Source organism: Corapipo altera, unplaced genomic scaffold (assembly GCF_003945725.1).
Source record: "Corapipo altera isolate COAL_440 unplaced genomic scaffold, ASM394572v1 180, whole genome shotgun sequence".
In the NCBI taxonomy this organism is placed as follows: domain Eukaryota; kingdom Metazoa; phylum Chordata; class Aves; order Passeriformes; family Pipridae; genus Corapipo; species Corapipo altera.
In genome coordinates this window covers 2,324,573-2,335,903 of record NW_020884915.1, presented here as the reverse complement: position 1 = coordinate 2,335,903, position 11,331 = coordinate 2,324,573, and the positions used below count along the sequence as shown (strand labels likewise).

At 42.6% G+C, this 11,331-nt stretch overlaps 1 protein-coding gene across 1 annotated transcript; it reads right to left on the bottom strand.

The window, feature by feature from the left end:
- Positions 1 to 336: 336 nt before the first annotated feature.
- CLRN3 (clarin 3) lies at positions 337 to 10,661 on the bottom strand. The gene is made up of 3 exons (XM_027655342.1): positions 10,313 to 10,661; positions 3,576 to 3,755; positions 337 to 1,763 (listed from the first exon to the last, which is right to left on the bottom strand). The coding sequence occupies exons 1-3, from the start codon at positions 10,539 to 10,541 to the stop codon at positions 1,489 to 1,491; spliced, it is 684 nt and encodes a 227-aa protein (XP_027511143.1). The 5' UTR covers positions 10,542 to 10,661; the 3' UTR covers positions 337 to 1,488.
- Positions 10,662 to 11,331: the final 670 nt, after the last annotated feature.

Genomic DNA, 11,331 nt, shown 5'->3' with positions numbered 1-11,331 from the left:
ATGGATGCTGGCTGGGCCCAACAGTGACAGCTGAACGCTGAAACTGTGTGAAAATTTTTGCAGCCAAAGCAAAACTGGCAAATCTTTGGCTTTTTGCCACTGCAGCACCCAACTGTTTCACTGCAATGTTTAAAGCTCTCACAGGCAGGGCTCTGTCAGCACTGCAGAGTAGGTAACATCCCTGACTTTGCTGACCTCAAGTTTTAGAAACCCTCTTTTATTTCTAATTTTTTTCCCCCATTCTGCCCTCATCACTCTTTCAGCCAAATGCATAAGAGAGATGAAAAATCCCCCTGCTTTGATTCCTTCGATAGAGCACAGCTGCACCAAGTGTTGTGTGCTTTCATCTTGAAACTTTATTTTTTGAGATAAATAGTGAGAAGTCACCTCTTGTGTCTTCTCATCTCCTCTTCAAAATGCTTTTTTATCTCCACGAGCACCTCTGGTATCAGAGGACAGATACCACACAGGGCAGTGAAAATCGTAATATGAAGGAAAATGAGTCTTTTTTTTTCCTTTTTAAAGGAACAAAACCAGCTCTCCCAGTTGAAGAGGAGCAGAAGGTGCTGGCCAGTTTTGCACAGTGAACTTCTCCTGGGACACGTGCTCCAAACATGGTTTTGCACTGTGACATCTGTCCCAAGGTCACATTCATCTGCTCACTGTCCCCTGAGGGAACAGGAAGGGAGATCCCTCACTTCTGTGGAGTTCTATAGTTGTGTGTCTTTATGTGCATATTAAATACTAATTAAACCAGGCATGGGGATGATCCTGGCTGTAAATCATCACTAATAAACCCCCTTGTTGAGACGCTATGTCAGGGCAAGGTGACGGCCTGGGTCGTGTGTAGGTGAGGGGACAGGCACACCTGCCCAAGGTGTGGTTTTGCCCTTTGCTCTTGGCAGGAATCAAAGGTCTATAAACAGCCAGAAACAGGATTTTCCTAACGTTTCTACAAATTAATAACTTGTTGATATTAGACTGCTGTGCTGTCACAGAATTATAGAATTGTTTAGGTTGGAAAAGCCCTCCAACCATTCCCCCAGCTCTGCCAAGGCCACCACTAACCCATGTCCCCAAGTGCCACATCCACATGGCTTTTAAATCCTTCCAGGGATGGAGAATCCACCACTGTCTTCTGTGGACTTTGTCCACAAGTGCTCACACTCCTGCCCATGAACAGGAGCCTCCCTGAGTTCCTGTGGTCACCTGGGCAGCTCCACAGGGACTTGCAGGAGAAGATCCTTAAGAAGAGAAAGGACAAAATGAAGCACCAACACCTTAGTGACCATTTCTCATCATCTCAAGGGATATTTCTGCCCCTTGAGAACTCAAAGGGTGAAGCAGAAGGCAGCTAAAAACAAAGTGGACCACTGTGTCTTCAAACCAATTTGTTAATTGAACTGCACACACAGTTCAGTTTGAATGGAAATCAGTTGTCCACATTAAATAGTCATTTTCCTTTGCACCCTCTGTTCTGTGGTGTCCTTAAAACAGAATGACATCTTTTGGTGCATTTTCAATGGGTCTTTCCTGCTCTTTCTTCTTAGAATATCTTGCATGGTCATAGAAATATATGATGATGAGAGAAGCAATGTTCAGGAAAAGGACGAGCAGCATGATCCAGTAGGAATATCCATAACTGTGCTGAGATTTGATGTGCCTCTGCAGAGAGGTGGAACATCCATGGGCCAGTTCTTCAGACAGGCTGTGTGCTTCTACGTTCACAGGGAAAAGTATCATGGCTATAAGTATGAGGATTCCTAGAAAATAGAAATACAAATATTAGAGGTGAAACCATAGTGATATTTAAGTAGCTGTTCGTAAAGAGTCTACTTAAATTGGTTAAATACCTGCACTAGGACAAAATATTTTCCACTAGTAAATTATAAGGGTATTTATAGAATTTTTGTCTGACCTAATATCATCTGCCAGGTGTGTTGAAATAGGTAATGATACCATCTTTTAAAATTACTGGATTCTCATTGATTATTCTTAGACAAGGCCATTTAATTTAACTTTTTTTCACTGAATTTAATGCTGATGAGTATAATGTATTCATAGATTGTCTATTTGATATGACCCCAAATCCATGTGGTGGGCAGTATCACAGCTGGATAAACCCTGGTCTGGGTTCAGGGTTGGCCCAGCTTTGCTCAAGAGCTTAAATTTAGAGACCTCATGTTGTCTCCAACTCAAATTATTTGATGACTCTGTTAGGAGCCAAAATTCAAGGTCTTCTTATATCTGTATCTATTTCTTACAGCCTTCCAAGTGTTAAATGAATTCAGTTACTTTGACATTTAGCTAAATAATATTTTTACATTCCTGCTTTCATTGTGCTCTGAACGTTGGTGGAAATAGTTCCATTCCTTTCCTCCAGGTACATCATCCTACAAAAGTTCAGGCTTAAACATGTTCAGTTTTTTTCCAGGAGGACTTTCAGGCCATCTGGTAAGAGAGTTAGGAACCTCCAAGATAACCTCCCACATCAAATGATGTGTGATTGTTCATAAAAATACACCCACAGCAAAATAGGCTTCCAGGTCACAGCACTCACAGGACTGTACAAAGGAACCACAACCCTCAGCCAGAATGGGGGTTTATTTTCTCACCAATATTTATTTTTGCAAGTCCATGGTCCTTTCATTTCAGGTCAGAGCTTGCAGGTTCAGGGTGCTCAGGAGAGGAATAACCTCCTCATGCGACAAGACAATGATCTGCTTGCCTCAAAAGTGAGTAATTGTCTGATTTAGGCATTTGTTCCCTTTTCTTACTGCATTTCACAGCTGTTTCTGCACCTATCTTTATGTGATGTGTTAAAAAAGAGGGGAGTTTCATACCCCCACCCGTACTTGCTATGATTAAATTTATCTATACAATTCCCTTTCCACCAAGGTCTGATTTTGATGATGGTGCTGCTGGGGACACACCTCCCTCCCATCTGCAGACCTGAAGAGCTTTTGAAGGGTAAAATGCTCTTGTTGAAGTACCCTGTAATCAGATGTCTTAAAAGGAAATTATTCAAGTGCAAACCTATTATCAGAGGAACACATAATCCTCTTGAGACAAATTGAGTGTGAGAGCTGGAATCATTGCCAGTGCATGACCAGGAGGGCAGGAGGGTGTGTGGGGAGCAGCCAACCAGGTGAACATGGGCTTGCACCTTCAGGGAGCCCTTTGTCAGGGTTCAGGCTCTAATGACTCAGTGTCTCTACCTTTTTTTTTATGCTTAGGGAATGTTAAAACTTACTTTGATCTGCAAAAGTGTCTTTTAGAGAGGGGAATAAAGTTTGCCGTGGCTCAGTCCTTCTAACTGCTGCTCCCCATACATACTATTATATAAATATAATTTTACTACTATATGATACAATTTTACTGGTACTTAAAAGGTAGTTTTCAGGTGTCCCAGAAGACACAGGTAAAAACTAAACCTACTGAACAAAATGCTTTTCCAAGTGTTTCCTTTTCCAGATATGTATTTCTTAACCTTGGAATCAAGGTATTCATCCAAAGGTTGACAGGAAGTGGGATGGGATGGGATGGGATGGGATGGGATAGGATGTGTTACTCACCACATATGGAATTCCAGGTGTAGACTCCAATGGGTCCCAGAAATGTCTGGTAGGGATTGCTGACAGCATTGGTGCAGGTGAATCCAGAGCTCAGAAGGGAAGTCAGTAAACTGAGAACCAGAATCACAATAATGGCAACGTTGGTGCTTCTTGTCTTGGTGCTGCTCAGGGAATCTGCAACTGAAACACAGGGGCTCAGCATGGAGAAGGGACAGGAGGAGAGCACACAGCCTCAACTTGTGCCAGGGGATGTTTAGATTGGATATTAGGGAAAATTTATTCACTGGAAAGGGTGGTCAGGCACTGGAAAAGGCTACCAGGACAGTGGTGGAGTCCCCATCCCTGGAAGTGTTCAAAAGACACGTGGATGTGGCACCTGGAGACATGGGTTATTAGTGCTGGGTTAAAGGTTGGGATTAATGTTCTTAGAGGTGTTCTTCAATCTTAATGATTTTATGATAATCAGCCTTCCCCTCATGGTCTGGTGGACTCTGACAAGTCTATGACTTACTGATGTGGTTGTAATTAAAAGCTGATAAACAGAGACTTGATTGATCTGTAGAGATCAGGATGTAAAGGAACACAGCAAGGCACAGCACATGAACCCAAAGCCCACATGGGGTGAAGGTACACAGGGCAGAAAAAAGTGCATGTCTGCTACTCCTGCAGGCACAAAAACCTCCTGGGCATTGGCTGGATAGGAAACTTCTCTTCCTTAATAATTCTGTAAAAATTTCCTCTTGACATGGTCAGACAGAAATTTTATGCTTAACTGGACCAGAAAACCAGGTGTTCCTCTGCCCACGTCTGGTAAATTCCATAATTATTTAAAACTGTTCCAATTGCAGGTTATTCTCTCTTAGTATGGCATCAGTTTCCCTCCCATGGAATAAATTTGACAAGAGGAACAGCTTCTAAGGGAATAAAACTCTCTCAGGAAGGGCCAGGTGGATTTGCAGGAATAATGTAGCTAAGCACGGTCATACATGGACAGGTGAGGAGGGTTGAGCTCATACCCTGAGTGGATCTGTCTCTATGTCCTGCAAAAAAAAAAAAAAAAAATGGTGGAGGCAGGCCTTGCCTCCTTCTTTTAAAAGAAAGGAGCAACTCCTACTTTGGAGATGTTTTTGGATGCCCTGAGACTCCTGACCCCGCAGCTCATCATCAGATCTGCTGCACCGTCCATCCTTTACTGCAGCTTCACTGTGGTAATGTTCCTTTTCCCACTTCCATTGCTCTTCCACCCCTAAATCCTCTGAATTTTAAAATTAATTTCTTAATTTGGGACGAGCTGGGGTATTGTGTTCAGGGGGGGAAAATCCCTCCCTGTTGCTCCCACCCTGAGCTGAGCAGTTCCTCAACTACTCAGGGTGAGTAATTCTTAAAATACAATTCCTCAGATTTTGCTTGGCTCGGGCTTTTAAATTAAGAGCCCTGTTCACAGGCACTGTTTCTCTAAAGGAGGGAAGATGGGAAAAATAAAAATACAAATCTGGGGTATATTTTTTCATCAATTCAATGTGATGAAGATTTCTGTGCAAGCTCAAACACCCCGTGTGCATTATATCTCTAAGCCTACATTGGCTTAAAATAATAACTACAGCAGGCAGGCTTGTTTAAAATTAAGAATAGGGAGCACATTTGCTGGCCACTGATCCTGCAGCTTGTGTGGAGCTTGTGCCTGGTGTCCAGGGAACGACTGGACGTGGCCCTCAGTGCCCTGGGCTGGGTGACAAGGTGGGGATCAGGCACAGGGTGGACTCGAAGGGCTGGGAGGGCTTTTCCAACCTCAGGGATTCTGTGGCTGGATATATGGAGTGTTGTGGCTCCCACAGGGCTGAGCTTTGTGGTCACATGGTGGCCCTGGAGCTTCTTTTCTCAAGGTCTCCAGCCAAATGCCAAGGAATCAGATCCTGGCCCCTCTCCTTTTGGCTCCAGCTTATTACAGTTCATACGCACAGGTCATTTCCCTCTATAGTTTCTGGAGCTGCAGGAGTGTCTGGCCATATGTTCATGGCACATGTTCAACCCCTCCAGGACTGCCATCAATTTTATTGATTTTTTGCCTCAATCCTTGCAGTCATTCCATAGGTTGCTGATAATAAGAGACACAATATCCTCAAAGTGTAATTGCAGTATAGCCATGTTGAGATATATTATTTTCCTCTTTTCAATTTAAAGATTGAAAAAGCAACTGCAATTTGCCTGTGGCTGCCTGATATTGTAACAAATACAATGACAATGTTTTCCAGTTCTATTCAAATGGGTGTTGTGATAGACAGATGTGTAGGAGAATTCCCCTTCTATTCTGCTTTTAACACAAAGCCATTACTGCAAAGTGTTCAGGTAGTGCCTAAATGGGAGAAATCATAGCAGGAAAAAAAGTACTAAAAACCCCATAAAGAGAAATAAACATCATAAAAAGAAGAGCTATTGGGAAGAAATGAAAAGGAGAACTTCTCTTTCATTTTATGTAATAGTGCAGGTAGAAGTTAATGTCTGTTTGAGGCAAGGATGTGTTATGGAAATCAGTTGTAAATGTAAGCAATTTTCCTAGAAGAACAGGAAAGAAGGGCTTCCAGGGGCTATCACTCAATTAAATGGAAGTGAGCACGCTGCTGGATGTACCTGCATTCAGACTGAAGCAGCCTGGGCATCACCTCGGATGTATTTCTTGCACAAGATGTAAGTCTGGAGCCAAACCAGCCAGGCTTGTGTAATTTCCCTCTGGCAGCCTCACTTAATTTTATCACTCAGAACATCTCCAGGATTGACTGGCTACACCTATTGCAGCCCCTAATTGATCTTGTTTATCTCTGACAGTGATCAGCAGCTTAGGGGATGTCATTTTATCAGACTTCAGCTGTTGTAACAGCACAAGGCTAAAGGGTTTAAAGAAAATGTTGTTTTCATGGCAGCAGATTTTTTTTTTCCCTAAATAAAGCAGTCTGTGCAAGCTGAAGGAGCTGATCTGTTTGAGTGAGGTCAATAGTAACCTGCAGCATCTGTGTAAAATAACCTCATTCTACAATGGAAACAGAGGGGTTTGCCCTGCCCAGGTCTCTCCTTATTTTCCCGTATCTTTTTTTTTTTTCCCATCCTTAATTCTTATATATTTGGATAGAATTTCCCAAACTTCTACTGACCTGAGTCAGCCTTCCAAGCAGTGCTGATCTGGCAGCTTTTGTGAGCTCTCTGATCACTTATGACACACAACAAATTTTTCATTAAAAAAAAAAAAAAAAAACCAAACAACCAAAAAACCCCAAGCAGAGTTCAACTGAGCTTCCCAGTTTTCAGGAGATCCCATAGCACACCTGGAAACTGATTTTCAGGCATTTGTCATGTCATTTAAAAGTTAGAAAGCAAATTGATTCTTCTCTGCTCATAGAAAATTTCAAAGGCTTCCTCATGTGTCGTTGGCCTTGCTGGCTGCAAACAGTTGGATAAATCCTGATGTTCCAGGACTCTTCTGGGTGTGCCTCTTCCTGGGCCTTGCTCAACTTCTACATGGACACAAGCAGAGCTGTAAACAAGCTCTTACAGGCTGTTACATTCGTAGGTGGTTCCTCGCTAAGAGAAATCATTAAAACAGCTCATGAAGACTGTAAGGACTTTGGTTATTAAATAACTTTTACATTCTGCCAGACCATTCATCCCCAGAGCCTGGGAAGTGGCTGTTTTGATTTATTGCTCTATTAAGGTTGTTCCTGGCAGTCTGTTAAAGAGACACCCTGACTTGGGCAGGTCATGCACAGCCAAGGTGCAGAAACCATGTTTGTCTTTCATCTTTATGCTCAGAAATTTCTTTTAATGCTGTGCTTTTTACAGGAATAAGTTAAGTTTTTTGTAAAGGCTGTTGATGACCTTTTGAATGGCCATTAATAAAAAGCGACCTGGGCTATTGCTAACAAATATTTCATATCCCCAAGCTATCACCTTGGATTTGCTCTTCTATAATTTCCATCCTCCTTTTCTCACACCCAAATATGACAATGCCATTTGAGAAACACACATGGGGTGCACAGCAGGGCCCCCCAGCAAGGACACAGTTGCTGAGGGATAGATCACACTGTGAGTTAAAAGGATGTTTTTAAGTCCTCTTAGTGGTGTCTGAAACATTAGAGTGGAGAAAGCACATCACTTTATTTCTCCATAAAACAGGAAATCAATTTACTTAAGAATCAGCAAAGACAAGACACTTACTGTCCTAGGAGGACCTGTCTATATGAAGTTAAAATAATATGTATGCAATTCTGTGAAGTACTTTTCCTATTTCAAGTATGTATGGAATAGGATCATAGAATAGAATGGTTTGGATTGAAAGGGACAGTAAAGACCATCTCATTCCAACCCCTGCCATGGGCAGGGACACCTTCCACTAGCCCAGGTTGCTCCAAGTCCCATCCAACCTGGCCTTGGACACTTTCAGGGATGGGGCAGCCACAGCTTCTCTGGGCAACCTGGGCCAGGACTAAGAATTTCTTCCATAAATGGCAATATAAAACATGACAATAATGCCTAGTATAGAGCCTAAGAACTAATTTAAAATCAGTTAATCTCCCCTTGGATATGTGCCCAACTGAACTAGGGAGGGATGTGGGCAAACCCATCTTTGGACTGTTCTTAAAGCATCACTTTCCTTCAGCAGCTGTGGGAAAACAACTCCTGAAACTCACTTGTTTTGTTCATCCCTAAATAACTGATATGTGAGAATAGAGATAACTTCCTCTAAATGTTTATCTGATAAATGATAATCACAAAGCCCTGAATCTGGTGGGGGAAAACCCAACACCACTGAGACGCACGTAAACCATGCAAGAACCAAAACCCTTCACTGATACAAGTGTTGGGTGAGTCCTTTTCATTGATTTTGATCAAAATTGACCTGTTGGTAACACCCAGGCCCTGAGACTGGGCTGTGTGAGCCACTGTACAGACAAAGAGAAGACACATGCCCTGAATTCCAGCCAACCTGTGTCCTCACCCTGCAATCAGCTCCTGCTGGGAGGACTCCAGGTTTCACACAGAGCCCAGTTAAAATCAGCAGCAGCCTGCCCACATGTCACAAGGTTTTGGACTTGAGCCAACTGCCATAGAGTGCTAGAACCATATAGAAACCATTTTTATTAATGCATATTTACTCTTCTAAAAATACTGTGATTATTCTGATATGACTGTAAGTAAGCCAGGTTTAAATGCCTTGTGGGTTTGTGTGGGTTTGGGTTTGTTACGTGACAATCTCAATTCACGCTCCATGTTTCCCTGGAAGTGCTGCTGTGTCCAGGTTTTCATGGCAATCTAAATGTTCTCATGACAACATGAATGTTCTCAAGAGAACTGGCTTGTGTAACACAGCTTTGCCACCGTGGGAATTCGGGTGCCTGTTTGTACAGGGACAGTTTCTGTGATAAATTAAGCTGGGAAAGATCTAGGAGATGGGAACCACCTGCAGGCTTAGATCTGCTGTGCTCTGCCTTGGTGGCTTCTCTGGGACATCTCACAGCAGCCTACCAAAAAAGGAAAATATTTCTTGAAGTATCGTAGAATCCCAGACTGGTTTGAGTTGCAAGGGACCTTAAAGCCCAGCCAGTCCCACCCCCTGCCGTGGGCAGGGACACCTTCCACTAGCCCAGGTTGCTCCAAGCCCCATCCAACCTGGCCTTGGACACTTCCAGGGATGGGGCAGCCACAGCTTCTCTGGGCAACCTGTGCCAGTCTTTTATCACTATAACTGTAAAAAAAATTATTCCTTTACCACTTTAATTGTAAAAAATTTGTTCCTTTTATCTATTTTAATTCTATATCTCATGTTTTTAAAACTGTTGACCTACTCTTCGGATTTTTGTTAGGTTTCTTCTGACTGGCTTTTTTCCCCATTCACATGTGTCATCAGCATTATTGCTTTGAACGTGGTGTGACAACAAGACAGATAAAATGAGTGCAAACCCTTGATCCTTGCAACAGCTTTCAGGCTTATCTACCTTTGGGTGTTGTTTTACATGTTTTGTTCTTTTTCTTTCAGGAGTCTTAAAACCTTTTTCTATAAAATGATGCTAATTTGGTAGCCGGTGGAAAATGTTTTAAATCAAACAATAATTTAAACATAATGAAATTAAAGGAAATCCTGGAAGATGAATTAGGTTTGTAAATCCCTAAATAAAGTTGTAAGTGTTGCTTTTCTGTTCCTCACTGAAAACTTCTGCAAAAAATGAAAGTCAATTTTACATAACGTTCCCATTTTTTATTTTTCCCTCATTCCAAAGGGAACGAGGTAATTATACAGGTGATTAAAATGAGTTGTTAATGTCAAGAATGCTGTAGAATTTCTGTGCTTTTTTGGGGTCTTATATCATACGAGTTAAATCCCCACACTGTTCTACAGTTGTTCTTGGTCTCACTTTAAGTATTATAGTTATAGATGAACACAAGAATGAGGTGCGAGTCCTACGCCTGACACTGATATGAGCAAGAAGATTTTAGGTTTACATTAGATATTGGGAAGAAATCCTTCCCTGTGAGGGCAGTGAGGCCCTGGCCCACGTTGCCCAGAGAAGCTGTGGCTGCCCCATCCCTGGAAGTGTCCAAGGCCAGGTTGGATGGGGCTTGGAGCAACCTGGGCTAGTGGAAGGTGTCCCTGCCCATGGCAGGGGGTGGGACTGGATGAGTTTTAAGGTCCCTTCCTGTCCATCCATTCTGTGACTCTCAGATCCATTTCCAGGTGTAACACCACTCACCTTGGAAGGTCTGTTTTGACACCTGAAGTCCTGCTTCAACAAACTGTTCACAGGTGCCCGTGAAGAGTCCGTAGTCGAGGCCGATGGTGACGCTGGTATTGGAGCGAGAGAAGAGAACGTCGCTGCTCACCCACTGCTGCGTCGCCAGCACCACACAAATCAGCACGAAGGAGGAAACACAGGTACAAAAAGCAGATGCAAACATGGTTGTTTTCTTCCTGGAAGGCATCTTGGCAGAGATTTTTCCACCAGTTCAGGATATTTTGTTCCCTTTAGTCCAGCTACCATGGGGTTGTTTCCTTCTCCTTGCTGTCCGGGCTCTGTGCTCACAGAGACTTACCCTGGTAAACTTTAAGTGAACAGCAGTGGTAATAAAAGTGTAAAATAATTGAACTTTGGTCTGGGGAAAAGGTGTTGCCATAGTTACACCACCACCAGCCTGGCAAAGGCTGGTAGGGATCACCGTCAGATTATTTATGATCCTTGACAAACCAGCACTTCCCAGATCATGGCTCTGGGCTCATCCAGAGCCTCGGCGTGTTCCCAGCTCACCTCATGCCTTCTGGGAGAGTTCTGAGGTTTTTCTCTTTAAAATCCTGATAAACAGGTTGGAAAGATGTTTTTCTAAATCTGTATCTAATGTGTTACGGTAAAAAGTCACAAAAAGTTCCTTCTCTGTTCAAATTCCCAGTTTGCTGAAGATCAGACCAACTCTCCCTTTTGCGAGACCTCCTAAATTCTTTAAATTTGTGAAAACACTGCATTGGTCTTTGGTGGGGTAACGACATTCTATATCCTGTCAATAGATTGTTTTCTAAGAAAGAGCCTTTTTCCTCATTAAATTGCACATATTTTCTGACAATAACTCCTTCCCCCCTTTTTTTTTTTTACCTTCTTTTTGTCAAGGAGGAAACCAATACCTTGAACAGGGATTCATTTCAATGAAGTAGTGGATATGTAAAGGGAGCAATCCTGAAGAAAATCTGTTCTGGACTATAAAGCAAGAGAATATATTAATT

Coding starts and splice junctions, on each gene's coding strand:
- CLRN3 (XM_027655342.1), bottom strand. CDS start 10,541: ATGCCTTCCAGGAAGAAAACAACCATGTTTGCATCTGCTTTTTGTACC. Junction 3,756..10,312: donor GTCAAAACAGACCTTCCAAG/GTGAGTGGTGTT, acceptor CCTGTGTTTCAG/TTGCAGATTCCCTGAGCAGC. Junction 1,764..3,575: donor CACCTGGAATTCCATATGTG/GTGAGTAACACA, acceptor TCTATTTTCTAG/GAATCCTCATACTTATAGCC.